At 33.8% G+C, this 16,042-nt stretch overlaps 1 protein-coding gene across 2 annotated transcripts; it reads right to left on the bottom strand.

The window, feature by feature from the left end:
• Positions 1-409: 409 nt before the first annotated feature.
• Positions 410-15,926, bottom strand: LOC144447875 (metal transporter nramp1 homolog). Of its 2 annotated transcripts, none has more exons than XM_078137999.1 (17): positions 15,718-15,926; positions 13,903-14,124; positions 12,451-12,573; positions 11,646-11,724; positions 11,239-11,386; positions 10,451-10,521; positions 9,677-9,744; positions 8,334-8,489; positions 7,385-7,454; positions 6,108-6,214; positions 5,661-5,750; positions 5,257-5,286; positions 4,038-4,258; positions 3,214-3,283; positions 2,660-2,737; positions 1,906-1,938; positions 410-916 (listed from the first exon to the last, which is right to left on the bottom strand). In XM_078137999.1, exons 2-17 carry the CDS (start codon positions 14,107-14,109, stop codon positions 743-745), a joined length of 1,725 nt encoding a protein of 574 aa, XP_077994125.1. In that variant the 5' UTR covers positions 14,110-14,124; positions 15,718-15,926; the 3' UTR covers positions 410-742. The 2 variants fall into 2 exon arrangements, with proteins under 2 accessions (XP_077994125.1, XP_077994124.1); XM_078137998.1 differs by lacking the exon at positions 15,718-15,926 and adding an exon at positions 14,572-14,647.
• Between the last annotated feature and the right edge of the window lie 116 nt (positions 15,927-16,042).

Here is a 16,042-nt window from a genome sequence, read left to right as displayed (position 1 = left end):
ACTGTCATTACTCATGAATACTGTAATAAATGGTGCATGTACAGTGTGTAGCACTTCATATCAACCATGCATATCTTAATACACACATATGCATATGTACATACATATGTACATCCACACATTCACACATGCATACATGCATACATATATACATGCATACATGCATACATACATACATACATACATACATACATACATACATACATACATGTACGTACGTACGTATGTACGTACGTACGTATGTACGTACGTATGTACGTACGTACGTACGTACGTACGTACATACATACATACGTACATAGATACATACATAGATACATGCATACATACATACATGCATACATACATACATACATACATACATACATACATACATACATACATACATACATACATACAAATATGGATCGCAGACTGACAGACACAGACACATGCACACACTAGCACTGGCACAGACCCCCTACTGCACGTGTGCGCACATACACATACACACACATACACACCATGCTTACTGTATATAGTACAGGTTTTTCAATCTTTACTGTCTCAAATCTCTCAGCATTATTTTTGCATTGATATGAGCATGTGAAACTCAAATAGTTTAATAATATACCCAGTACATACTTAGTACTGCATGTATACTAGATGTAGTAACTAAGCAATCATAATTTCTTTATAAAATTTGGAAATTATAGTTTCATTATCATCAATTTTATATCATCTATTAAAAATGTATCAGTTTTTATAACTCCTTATGATCTGAAATAATTTGATTGATAGCATTATTTGCAATCTCGCCATTAGACTCTCTATCTTCAGTAATGTCTTCCATTAGACTGCTTTCTTGCTGTATGTACTTTGGTCTGTCATTCAACCAGTCATCCATGGTCTGTGATTGGTTACGGAATATCCACATCTAGATTACAAATCAAACAAACAGTTATATAGTTTCAAATGAAAATTTCTGCTCACAAGAGTCACCAAATTTCTTGGAAGCAATACCTAAATTTTCAATGACGTCTTGTCAGCATCATCAGGGGTTTACTATAATGAGCTGTTATCATGTGTCTTGGAAGAGACATGTGAAAGAAGCTGGAGTGATACAGCTTGGATACAATGCTGATGTACATTCTGTCATGTAGTACCCCTGTGGACGCTGGCAAGACGTGCAAAAATTTGACTCGGAGTAGAAATTATCATTTGATACTATGAGGTCGACTCCATGAACATTCATTCTCATGCAAAGTATACTAGTCAGATGTTATTGTTTGTGGTTAGCTGTGGGAAATGACATGTAACCATATGATATATCAATAACCTCTGTAACTATATTTCTCCAATCATCAGAAAATCATGCATCATTTGGCAGCATGACTCCCCTTGGCATGGTAGTTTCTTCTTACACCAAAGGGATGCAGATTTTTTTGTACTTCAACTTGAGGACAACCCAATGTTTATTCGATGATTTGCAAATGTAATATTGAATATCTAACTATAAGAATCAGAGGAATACAATTATGACATTGTCTGTGATAAAAGTTTATACTGGCAGTGTGTTGTAGCAGTGACAAGTCTTTGGTGAGAAATCTGCTTTAAAAGTTTATAGTTGCAGTGTGTTGTGGTAGTAAAATGTCTTGTATGGTACAAACATTCTCATGGCCATGGTTGTGTATACATTGGCATAGCATTTGAAAGTTTAAGAGTTGTTGTGCACTGTGTAACTATACTTCGAGGATTCAATTTATTCAAATTTCTTATTGCGGAAATCACACAGTAATTGACTATGGAGTGGTCAAGTCAATTTGATGTCGGCAATTATAAATGTTATTTTCACATTACAATCCAAAATCTAAAAATTCATCTTGTTTGATGATGGTAAGACTGTGATATTTAAATAGTTCTTACCTTGATTTGATGAGTCCATTTCACACCAATTGCCTGGAAAAAAATAAGATTGATTTTTGATCTGATGACTTATAGTGTAAATTTATCCTAAATTCAATTAGCCTACTGGTAGAACACCGTTGTGTTGGGATTTTTGCTCTCATCACTCCCCTACCAAGCCTGGTAATTTGCTAGTGGCAGTTTACTTAAATGAAGCTTTGACATTTCAAACAGCTGTTTTGAAATACTCTAGGTTTGTAATAGTCTGTATGGGATGGGTGCCCTCACACATCAGTGTGTGAGGGGAGAATGACACGACATAACTTAGTCTAGGTTTGTCAAGTTTATGAGTGGGTGAAAGACTATAATACTGTTGTGACATTTGCTACGTACAAGACGAGGCTCACTTTAAAGTAAATCTCACATCTTCAAATAGTATAAAGCATGAGGTATTGGTACAACACATGCAAATGTCTGCTAAGTTTACTGGATTTCTCTGTTTCTGTTTCTGAGAGTGCTAACCTTAGAATTCACATTACAAATTTGCATCTGGAGAAAAAAACTTACACCATTTGAAAGCCATGCCACTCCAAAATTATATAACCTACAGTTCTAAACATTTCAGTTTTGATACATACTATGAAGGATTAACACATCTAAAATTCGGTTAACACATGTCTCGGTTTAACTTAAAAGTCAAATGTGAATCTTTTTTTTACAAGCGTTCCAAATATCCTTTACACAATTTTGCATGCAATAAAATTAATATACTCACCAAATATAGAACAAAAGAACAATATATAACTCCTATGACAGAAACTGGTAGTAAATAATACCATCCATGTGGTACTTCCTGCAAACAGAAATACATACGATGTAATTTGAAAGAAAATAAGCTGAAAGTAATACTGAGTCACCGTTTCTTAGTACTAGAAATGTTTATTACCATGACAATGATACAAAATGATATATGATTTGCCATGACAACTACATTTACACTATACTATACTATATCATTATTGAATATCACAAACGGTACCTAAAATACCATGGTAACCACAGCTGAAAGTTATTTAAATACTATAATGACATGTCATATACTGCATCACTTAACAATATAACTACTCATATTAGTTATTTCCATAGCAACCAAACCTCAGTTTAAAGTTATAAAAATATGAGGTATATCATCAATATGACATCAATGACTAAGGTACTGTAGCATCACTAACCAATATAACTAGAAATATATTAATTACCATGGCAACCTTGGCTAAAAGTTATTTAGATATATAATAACAAGAATGTCTAAGACATTGCATCACTTACCAGTATAACTAGAAAAATATTAATTGCCATGACAACGACAGCTAAAAGCCAGACCACAGTCTTCATTATTCTACAATGAAATGGTAATGAAATTGAAATTATATAATATTAAAGTTACTTGGACCAAAAAGTCAGTGTATTTGTCAGAAACTAATCATTGCAGACTTTCCCTTTAATATTCAAATATGAGTAACTGCAAAAAAAACTCTAGTTACAGCCTCTATTTACATACTAACAGTGGATACTTTTGAGTACTGTCTGCAGTGTACATTACAACAGGGAAAGGATAGCTTGTGAATTCTCTGTTTTTAAAAATAAATACTTGGATGTCATATGAGAGAAATTGCGTTCGTTTCATTTCAGTTTGCTCATCAGTATTTAGTTGGCATCAATTCAAACTAACTTTAGTAAGACAGAAGTGACATGTGGGCCTTACTACGGACCTGCTAGTTAACATATTGTTGATTCACCAAAACCTATGGTGTGCTTTAGCCATTTAGCGATACTGAACAGAACATTGCTCTGGAAATCGGTGCTGTAGAAATTTGGATTGATTGTATTGTTATATAATTACAATAACAATCAAAACAGTCAACAAGTCATTTAACAGCAATTGCCTGACAAGGCCAGTATGTCACTTCCTCCTTAGTTCAGATCAAGGCCGGCTCCATAGTAAAGCGAAAGTCAATGAAACAAACACATGATCACATTAATTTTTTCATGGAACATCCTGATTTCAAAAGGTTTCCTTTCCCTTTAACACAGATGCAAGTCATAATTTTATTTAGATACTTCTGAATCAGTGTTATAATTTGATATCTTACCGTCCATTTTTAAAATCCCCCATAATTCTTTGACTACTTGTAAAATGTAAGATTGGTAAGAGAGCGAATGGTAACTGTACACTTTGTAAAATATTTAGCCATTCATTGAGTGGATCTAACTGGCTAGTTGCCAAGAGAGCAATCAGTACTGTGGGTACCATGGCGATGGATCTTGTCAGCAAAACTCTTTTCCATTTGGACCATCTCAACTGAATAAATCCCTGAAATAAATACATGATGAATGTTTATAAAAGGTAATGTTACCTTTTCTATTTACATTTTTACATGACATGGTCCATACAATATTTATTATTATTATTATTATTATTATTATTATTATATTATTATTATTTTGGTATTAAACTTTATCTCGGGAAAGGAAAAAAATACAAAATACCTGAGTCCAGAAGTGGTTACACTCATTTTTATGCAGGGACGTTGCTAGACTATTTCCATGTGCCACATTCTCATTACGCCTACACATGTTTTAAAATTAGCACAAGCCTTACTCATAATGCTATAAATTTGTCCAGTTCATGGTTTCCCATTACTCACCCATAACTTAAAGACATTTCTTGAATTGTCATATGCTTCATTCACATGATCATTTCAGCCAGGAACCAAGGGTACTTGGTTGCCATGTCTATCTAAACCTGCCCAATAATTTTCCATATCACTCCCTGGCACACTTTGCCCAAATGTAAATGGCATGCTCATCAAAGTCCATTCACTCAGTTATTCAATTTAGATTTTTTTCTCAATATCTTATTCATTTTGAGCATAAAATAATATTTCACTATCAGTTTGTGTAGTTATGTGATTCAAATGATGTTTCAATGCCATTACATAGTGTATAGCTTACTAGAAAAGTCAGGCCCTTCTATATATCATACAACCTTGGTCTGTAAAATCTATATCCTTGCTGTAAAAATTAGTATTTACAATGACTAGCTTTGAAATGTACTATTTGCTGCAACCAGACACATTGTGTTAATTGTTGTGTTCCAACCTTGTTGTACTGTAAACTGACTACTACTTACTTATTCTCACACACCAGGGCTGTTATTTCTTCTGCGACACTCCAAAATAATGTCGATGTGTTTTGGATTGTGCCGCAAAAGAGGATGTGGTTTATGACGATGCTTATTACCAAGGAACTCAATATAATATTGGTATCAACATATATAAACAATTTTCAATAATATATAAAAGTGCTCACCTCCATAACAAACTGCCCTGCATAGGTACCCTGTAATCAACACAAGATGGAATATCATTATGAACAGTTCATTGCAGATTTATTTACCCTTTATATGTATATCTGCAATTACAGATTATTACAGATTATGGATACCTTCTGCAATGCTCAGTTTGAGTTTAAACATACCATATATCTGAACTTTGACCTGTTGCTAGGATACTAACACTTCATAGGATGAGTAAAAACAATTGACAAGAATTACTGTCATAGTTGAACTTTGACCTGTTGCTAGGATGCTAATACCCAATAGGATGAGAGTAAATATGATTGACATGAATTACTGTCATAGTTGAACTCTGACCTGTTGCTAGGATACTAACACCCTATTATGGTTGCGAGTAAATTAGATTGACATGACTTACTGTCATAGTTGAACTTTGACCTGCGGCAAGGATTCCAATACCCCAAACTATTTTCATTGCTTCGCCATATTTGTCATATATCCAAACACCCTAAAAAAAACCAACACAATATAAGAGTCTGAAAAAAAAGTGCAAGCAAGATAGCAGACTAGATTTATGATTTTGACCTGTTAAACTTTTGTTACAACATACAATGGTATAAATTTATTGTACTTTATTGAGTTTGTGAATCCAATTGGAAATTTGACTACCCTGTACTAAGATTTATGCAAGAGACACAGTTGCCTTGACAACAAGTAGACAAAAATGATGCCAAGTGTTATGATCTTTATTTTGATGTTTCAGTGTACAAAAATAAAATAGCCTTTAATAGGTGATCACAAGTTACAAAAATTACTCCTTACTACTGTCTCTGAAAAAACTGATTAACACTGGACATCAACTTACTGCTTTCCTAAGACTTGGATCTGTATATGTTTCACTTTCAAAGAAGGCCTCCGCAAAGACAGCAACGACAAATAGATTTATGACAAATGATACAAACAAGGCAATAGCTGTAAATAAATATAAAGATTTGAATATGATTATACATTATTAAGCATAGAAACAGACCTGGTTTGGGGGGGGGGGGGGTACTTGGGCTTATTGGGTGTATGTATATGTGCCGCACTTTTGGGTGGGGTTTCTTGCCCTTCTTTGTTTCTATAATGGATACAGTATTTTTAGAGATAAGGTGTCTAATACGGGTCCACTTTACACTATTTTCAATTTTGTTTGGTCTAAAATGGGGCCCTGGAAGTAACCACATAATAAATTCTCAACTAGTTCAAAATTTCCAGGAATTTCCCTTGGCTAATTCGCTGGTTGACATTTTTATATTGATGATTATGTATTTTGGTCTACAATGGCGTCTTATAAAAGTTTGAATGGTCGAAAATGGGGTATTGGTTTTTGGTCAAAATGGGTCTAAAGTGTATCAGGGGTTGACAGCATTGGCTGCACTCCCTACCAGTCAATGAGAAATCATGTTGTTCATGCAAATGAGTAAACCAACTGTTCGAATGATGTAAACAATGTTTTAGTAACATCCTGAGAAATACATGTACACAAAACTAGCATTTGGACATAACATAACTACGGTGGCCCCTAGGTGACAAAATAGAAGTTTTATTCAAGCAATAGATTTTGTACTGTCACCTAGGGGCCACCGTATGTAACTGCCCCTACTCATAACCATAACTTTTCACTGGGCAGAATTTTGTGAATGATTAATTAACATTGCTATAAAACTGGATAATTGTAAATTGTATTTTCAAGCACTGATGTCTATATATGTGTCATATTATCAGTTTTTGCGTACATGTACTTCACTTTTATTTTGGTCCTCATTTTCAGAATGTTTATTACATTACTTACATTATTAAAATAATGTTTATTTTATGTTTATGTGTTTGTGTTTTAATTGAATTGTTATGACATTTTATGACCTGTTATCTCAAGTAAACTCTGTCTGTCTGTCTGTCTGTCTGTCTGTCTGTCTGTCTGTCTGTCTGTCTGTCTGTCTCTCTCTCTCTCTCTCTCTCTCTCTCTCTCTCTCTCATTCATATTTAAACTATTAATGTATTATGTAAACTCAAGTTATTTGACCATTTTAGCTTATGGTCACAAATTTGTTAGCTAGCTGATTACTAAATTTACTTAGAGAGAAACAAAGTATAACTTACCTGATTCTATTGCATAATATTTATTTGCTTCTTTTACTTTATGTTTTTGGCTCCTATTGATAACTCTAGACTAGAAACAAAAGAATGAAAGTCACAGTAAATGCAAGATGTAATACGTACAGAGTGTCATATCTGTAAGCTTTGTAGTACAAAGTAACTAGTTTCAAAACAAGATGAAGTCTCACACAATGTTAGCTTTCTCCATATAAAAAATTTCACACTTTTTTTTAAAATCAATTTTTATGTTCATTATCACTTTGGTTTCCAATCCTATAACCAGGGGTGAACAAATCATTTTGTGAACTGGTGGTTCCTGGACCAGTGCCTTAAAAAAATCCAGTGGTCCTGCTGAAAGAATTAGTGGTCCCAGGTCCTGCTAATGTCAAACATTAAATCTTACCTATGAATCTGTATATTCAGATGACTTTTTAACATAGTTATTAACAGTACCAGACAAGGTAAAATTTGTGTGGTCCGCCCAAAAAAATCGTTAGTCCCGGACCTAGGACCAGTGGATTTGTTCACCCCTGCTACATTTGTATAACCACAGATGGACACTGTTATTTGTTCATTTTCTTGACATTTTAAAATGTTTTAAGAGTACTGATGAATACATTTACATTAATTTTCTGTTTAGTGGTATAATTCTGAACTATACACACTTACTAAACCAGAGTTGAATGTAGATATAAATTACAACCGAGAACACCAAAGTAAAGCATTTTCTGTATGTACCACAATCATTTATAACATCCATATCAAGTGTAAAAGTACACTGTTTCATTTGCTAATTGATCACATTAGAAAGGCCACATACTGGGCTTGTAAATAAACCAATTGCAATAGTATATAGTTTTACACTTGATATGAATGCTATAAATGAGTGTAACACAGAGAGAAAGTGCTTTACTTCAGTGCTACTGGTTGAATAACACAGAGCTATACTTACCAAAACCAGAGCTGAATGTAGATATATATTATGTGGCATGATGACTGCCCCCACAGTTCCTACTGCTATTTGTACATCAGCAGAAGTACAATTATCACACCATGGTATCAATGTACCTTTGATAATTTCAACTTGGTCTGGCTGAACTGTTATATACTGCAATTGGAAAGACGACAAGTACAAAGTCTTAATATCAGGTTTGTAAAATGACATCATTATGTTTTACTCTCCCTGTGGTTCTTTGATTCAAAAGTGAGGAACGTAGAAGGATGTCGTTTCTTTTTAAATGTTTTCACCCTTTTGGGGGAAAGAAGTTTAATCTGGCATTAAAAGACAATAAGATAAAGGAAACGAGAAAGAAATATTCTCGTCTACACTGGCAAAGTCAGTTATTTTTTATTTTGTTTATCTTGAATTAAAAGGTTAGTGATTGAAAGGCATGAAATCTGTTGTTACATTAAAATCGCATTTAACTCTGAAAATAACGTAACTAGACAATTCTGGCTCAATCAATGTCATGAGCAACTGTTACTACTACGCCAATAAAACTATTATAGAGTTTCAATCAGGTTAGGTTGGCACAATGTTTTGTACATGTCCTGCACTGTTTTTGTTACGAATACACAAACAAAGTACATGCACTCATAGCACACATGTACATAATACTATATGTCACTCTGAATACAAATAAACAGTTCTGTGTTTGACTCTTCCTAATTTCATTCGACAGTGATGTCGATTTGTGTTCAGTGAGATAAAATGCATTTTATATGGTAGTGTGCTGTCAGTTTTGTATTTTGCTTTAAGTAATTTGTAACAAAATATATTGTACAAGATGTTAATAACACTGTGTAGCCCAATTGAAATGATATAGTCACTCTAGTTTGGTAGTAAATTACTAAACTATGGAATAAGTATAAATACCACTTATAATCCACAGCTGGTACATGTATATCTGTCTACCATAGAGGGTGCTCACAAAGCTGGTCTGATGAATTGTTATTTCGTAATGTACAAGTACCTAAACTTGGAATCAATAAAACTTAACTAGGACACAGTACATGTACCTCAGACAACACAGCGGTATAATTAGGGACCTGGTAGGATAGAGGTTGTAATGTGAATGCTTTAATCCTATGTGCTTATAAAGGCTGCAATGGATTGTTTACTCCCTAGGGAGTTAAGCAAGTAAAGGGTTGTTGTGCTGCCATTAATCCATGCCAGGGGTAATAATTGTGAGTGTCGAGCTCTCAGGAGGAAAGGCGTGTTATAAATTCGCATTATTGTTATTATTATTATCATGTGTACTGTGAGATATAAAAGAGCAATAGTATTCTACATACCATGTATGCAAAGGCTACTGCCATTGTTGTTATTAGCGCACCAAAGAAAGCTTCAAGTTTCCTAAGACCTACGAAATAAAAGAAGATATTTAGGAATCATGCAGGTTTTTTTTATTACTGTTAATAGTACATATCCAAATTTGTCAGGGTTTTGTCACTTCAGTACTTCTCTTTGACTTAATGTAACAAAACTCCTTTTATACATATCTCATATTTTCCAAGGCTGGACATAGAAAGATTATTGAGGAAAATAATTTTCATATATATCATTCACAATATGTTAAGTTTTCAGGACATGGTAACACCACTACTACACATGTTACTTCTGTCATTAAAAGGTTCTGCACACAAAAGTCCCAATAGCTATAACTTAGAAATTTTGTTGATTTCTGTCCAATCAAAATATACAATCATGTCAAAACCCTTGCTCTAATTTTCTCATGAGCTGAATTTCATCTTAATAATCACTGATCATGGTACTGCATCCAATCTCCTTGTTCACATTATTAAAAGGTCCACTTGCTGCTAGCTACTTTTGCAAAGAGTGAGCTTGCATCGTTTGTGAATAGTCTTAAGTAATCGTTGGGAATGCATCCTACAAGGAGATTGGACTTGTGGATTACAGCAAATAGTAATGAGAGATATATTAACAAACTTATTAATGAAAGTAGCAGGGCTGTGAGAGAGTCTAGCTAGAGGCCAAGTCAAGTGTACTATTGCATGATGCTAGCTTCTTCAATAGTTGTGAGGAACAGTGTTGAAAGAGATACTTACCATAATTTTCTAAAAATAAAAATGTAAATGTATCAACGCCAGTGATTAAAACACCTCCCCATATTGGAATTCTGAAAATTGGAAATAAAGAATACCACTTTATATTATGAGACATAAATTTGTCATTCAATTTGAAAAAATCTAATGAACGTACTGTGACTTGGATTGAACTGATGGGCAGGGTTTTCATGAAGCTTTGGAGTGAGGGGTAAGGGTCAAATCAGATTGTAATGGGAAGTGACCATGAACTTTCCATGATGATATATCAACTTTCATGGTGTAATATAAAAGAACAAATGGTGACAGATGGTTTGCTGGAAACCCTTTTAATGATGTATGAAATGGTCTCCCTAAAACACTAAAGATTCTGAAAATAGAAAGTGAAAGGCTACCTAGCTTGGCTCCTTTGAATCAACATCAAGAGTTTATCAAAGTGCAAAACTTCTTGTTACATAAAATTACATTCTCACTTTCACTTTCAAGTACTGACAAAAATTAACACAATGGCATCATAGAACAGAGACCTTTAACAAAATTTTAGTGTTTTTTAAATTTATTCACTGCTGAGAAACTATCATTTGAACATTTTAACCTTTGTGCATCTGCCCCTAATTTTCATAAATCATGATACATTTCATCTATGTTATGTTTTCAAAAGTGGAAGTATTTCTACTCAGAGACAAATGAAGAATATTACAGTATACTTCTCGTGAACAATATTTAGTGTTGCATCATCTTGAAAATGCAATTCTGTTTAAAAATGATGAACTTGAGAATGAAATACTTACTTGTTATTGGAAAGTAAATTCAATGCAATAGCAGATCCCACCACTTCTTGGATATCACTACCAATGATAGCTATTTCCATCATAATCCATAGAGCTAGGCGTGGTGCTTTAGGATATTCACGGTGACAAACCTCTGCTAGATGTTGGCCTGTAAGTACAGTTTGGCATAATTGTATAAATGACTTGATGACAGAGCAATTTAGAAATAAGGCTACACCTCATGGAAGCATGGTGTTTATGAGACGAATACAAAGAAGTGACCTCAAAAAACGAATCATGGCTGAATTTACTGATGTACGGATTAGACAATTGATGACATTAATTGACAAAAATATAAAAAAAGTTTCATGTTATACCAATGTTTGCCTTCATCTGTTTATCTTTAATTTCATAGAAAAGACATTTACCTGTAACACAACCTAATCTTGCAGCTAATAACTGTAATACAAGACCAAGTACTGTTGACCACATTAATACCCATAGTAACTGAAAATGAAGAAAAAAGTGTACATATAAAGTATGTTCCTACAGCTGAAACTTATGATTGCACAATAAGAACATGCTGAATGTAGTGAAATACATTGTAAGCCTTTCCAAAATTTGCCAATGGTGGCGCTTCCTGTCTGTGTGTACCTTGGGGTATACATGGTATAGGTTACTCAGTTAATCATAGAGCACTGCGGCTTTCCTTGAAGTCCAAACAATACAAAAAACATCCCTGATTTACACTTCTACAGAATACATGGAACAAAGCTCTTAAGAAACAGTACTACGAGTATGAGGTGATGATACCCCCAATTTGAGTGAGGGCGCTGTATTCTCAAATTCTAGTTTGCAGTCTGCAATGGCCTATTATGAAACAATAAACACAGTGGACCCATTCTAGTAGCGTCTACAGTAATAACCACCATTTGCCAAACAGTTCATCTTTCACAATACTTCATTTTCCAAGCATAAAGCCATTGCAAAATGTGTTCCTGTGTACAAGGTATGGTTCAATGACCTCGTACTGGGTTCATTAATCTAAAAGTTGGCTGAAAATATATTCCTTGTGATTATTTACCATGTAGTACATAGCACACAACAAACTTCTTGACTTTCTTTTCATTTGATTTCCTTTCTTTGTTGAAATCTAAAACTCTCTGTAAATTTAACACAATAGCATTGTAATCATGTGACAAGGGGTCAAAGGGTCACATTTAAATGTCTTACCTTGTACCCAGACGTAGCACCAGTTTGTAAATCTGACTCTATATTACCAGGATCAAGGTAAGCTATACTCATCAAGAAACCAGGACCAGTAAATGCCCACAGTGTTCGGAAACTAAAGCACGACTGCGGGATACAAAACAAAAATTGTAATTTGAGACAGAGGTAACATTTCAGTACAGTTCCATGGGGTGGGGGGGGGGGGCACAAATAGTGAACCTCAACACCAGGTGACTGGTGATAGTGCAAAAAATAGTTCTGATAACTCTTTGCATACCTTCTCATCATATCATCAATAAATTCTGACAGAATTAATTCTTCTTTGTGAAAGCCATTATTTTTTATAAAAAAATGTTTTATTAAATTTGCATATTTGCTTATCAACTTTGAGTTTTGAACAGCTAGTGTTTCAATTCATTTTATACGTTTTACACACAAGAATATTTCAGTAAGTGATATTATACTTTGATTGTTTGTGTCTCATTTTCTATTTACTTGTCATTTTGAAAACATTGAAACAACTTTGGATGATATGTCAGACTGTGAATCTTACAATGAAGCAATCATCTGTCTGCTATCTCACTGACCAGGTGAAAAAACGTCTGTAGTGATGTCACAAGTTCATGAACTTACTTTTCAGTCACCCTTACAGAAACAACAACCCCCCCCCCCATCCTACCCAAAACTAAAAGAATTTAGATTTTTATCTTACACTGGACTATTCATCACACCCGTTAACTGAATTAGTTTTAACTTTAATACCTCAGGTAGGGACAGGGCTATTGTATCTCAATTTTGTTCTCAAAAATATTCTATATCCTTTACATGTACAGTACATATCTTTATCTGATTTTTTTTATACTGCCTCAGCTATAAAATTAAATTAAAAAAAATACAAGACAACTGAAAATTTGCGCAAGCTTAGTTAGCTGCAAACAAAACACTTGAGTACTGAGACAAAAGTTGTTGCATTGATTGCTCTCACTACTTTAGTATACAGCAGTGTATGTAGAAATGACTGATCTACAGGTTATGGTGTAATTTTCTGTGTTAATACTTCCTCAAACCACAGTTTGGGGAAAGGGTTTTACTCGTAATCATGTGCCATCCTGAGCTTATGTCACAATCTAAGAGATAAAAGGATAAAAATATACCAACAACAGGAAAAGATTATTTAACTTCAGTGTATCCGCTAAGATTTGAGAAAGGTTAAAAAAGGTGGGAAATCTGATGTGCATAGATATTAGATTATATGTACATGACATGTATGTAATTTGGGGGGGGGGGGGGGGGGAGGGGGGGGGGAGAACTCTTGCAATTTAAACCACCTGAGGAATTCCTGCAGATTTTCCCTACTTACCACCCTTAATACCAAAACTGAACTGGCATCAAAACCATAACATTAAACTACAGTAAACTTAGTAAAGTAAAGTTTGAAGTAAACTCAGTGCTCACACTTGCTGTTTCTGGTACATGAACAGAACCAGGAGTAATTTCAAATCCTCTGTTTCCATCCACTTCTCTGTCTTCTTCTTCTTTGTCATCAACATCAATTGTTGTAAGACTAGATGAATCAACATTGATACTACGGTTAACTCCACTCTGAATTAACTCTTCCTCTTCTTCCATGGTTGATAATAGATTTTCCTTCTCATCACCCATACTTATTCCCTGAGTCTAGAATTCAGGAAGAAATAAAAGCGTCAAATGGCGTTGTAGTACAACTGTTGACAGTAAACTTTAATTTATGTGGTCTTGTTGCTAGGTATATTACAGCTGATTCACAAATTTAAGAACGATAATGTTTACATAGATGTTGATAGATTAGTAGTATTGGTTTCCAACTTTGTTTCAACATTTGCTTCACTTGTGGAAGTGTACAGTGAAGTACTTGAAGATTTTACGATCTTATCACAGTTGGATACTGATAAGTAGTCAATGGGTTTGCCTGAATGAATAGACAACTTTATAGTGTGTACAAAGAGTTTTCTGCTTTTCCTTGACTAAGTATTGCTGTCTTTTCAGAGATATTTGGTCATCAATTTTGTGTTTGAATGAGTCCATGTAAATAACTACAAATTATAACTATGAAAAAATGCACATGTTTAAAGTAGAATTACTTACTATTGTACGTAGAAGCAATATCATTCAAAAATACATGGGACTAGTATTTCCAGACAAGGCGACTACTTTATGTGTGCACCCTGGTGTTTACTGCTGATAGTATCTTTAAGTTTTTAGTGTAACTTCAACAATGTCTGTCAATGTTGTAGCAAATGTTGAGACAAATTTGGAAACCAATACTACAATGTAGTAGTCTATCAACATCTATGTAAACATTATTGTTTAACCATTGCTATGGGCTTGTTGCTAGGCATATCAACATATCATATCTAGCTTGCGAGAATGTACTAAAAATGTCAAAAAACCACTGAATGCTAACAAAGGCTGCATTATATACAAATGAAGATTATTAATCAAAGTTTTGTGAGAATTTTCTCCCAAATAACAAAGTTTAAAATAACTCAGATTGTGCCATGTTTAAGCAAAACACAACTTTTCAAACAAATTTTACAAATCAAAATACTTTATAATTAACATATACAAAAATACAGCAGTTATTTTAACAAAATATAATTTTGTAGCTGTCCATTATAATTTACTAGTACTTGCTGGATTGACTTATGCCAGTATACACATATTACATACATACATACATACATACATACAAATAAAGTAAACCAGTTTCTATTAGGTGTAAATATCACGTTTTAAATAACATAAAATAACATCATGTGACAATGTGTAATGTGCCAGAACAATGGCATTTCACTGGTATTCAGACCCCCAAGACTGGTAGTAGTACATGTATTAATTATCACATTTCAAATAGGTAAGAATTATGGATAATAATAAATTGTTCAGGGATTTCATTTCACTTTTTGAAAATATTTCTGAAGGCATCTCTTTGGAAGTAGAACCCTATGTCTTTTCTGCACTAATACGACACTTAGGCTATACATTACACAGTTTTCACTTTGATGGTCTATAAAAAGTATAAAAAAAATATATATATTTTTTTTTTTTATAATTACATCACTCATAATGTACACGTGTATAAAAATAAGTATTTTGTTAGAAGTCTATTAGTCACTGGTGTATTATTTGATGTATTGCACAAAGATATCAATAAACGTGGGACATGATGTGATTTACAATGATTCAATGAAATTACGAATTACGTAATGAGTTAGAAATCATGTCACTTACCTCCCCTCCGCTTCCTCTCGTCGCAATCTCAAAATTGATCGTCAAAATATACACAGATACATAAAACTTCTTACAGTTAATTCGTTATCAACACCTTTTTGAAGTTGCTTATTTTAACAACTGGTAGAAAACATGATCACATGAACACTTCCTTTGCCATTGGCATCGCCGTCTACTTCACGATCAGTAAGTAGTACTGTGTTGACACGAAGTTGTCAAAGGTCAATATCATTCCCATCATGCACTTTAAACATACCCCGTAAGTCGATGTAGAAAGATCATTAAATGTTATGTAGCATATTCTGATGTAGCATATCAATTTATA

Source organism: Glandiceps talaboti, chromosome 16 (genome assembly GCF_964340395.1).
Source record: "Glandiceps talaboti chromosome 16, keGlaTala1.1, whole genome shotgun sequence".
Classification (NCBI taxonomy): domain Eukaryota; kingdom Metazoa; phylum Hemichordata; class Enteropneusta; family Spengelidae; genus Glandiceps; species Glandiceps talaboti.
This window is presented reverse-complemented; position numbering and strand designations above follow the sequence as displayed.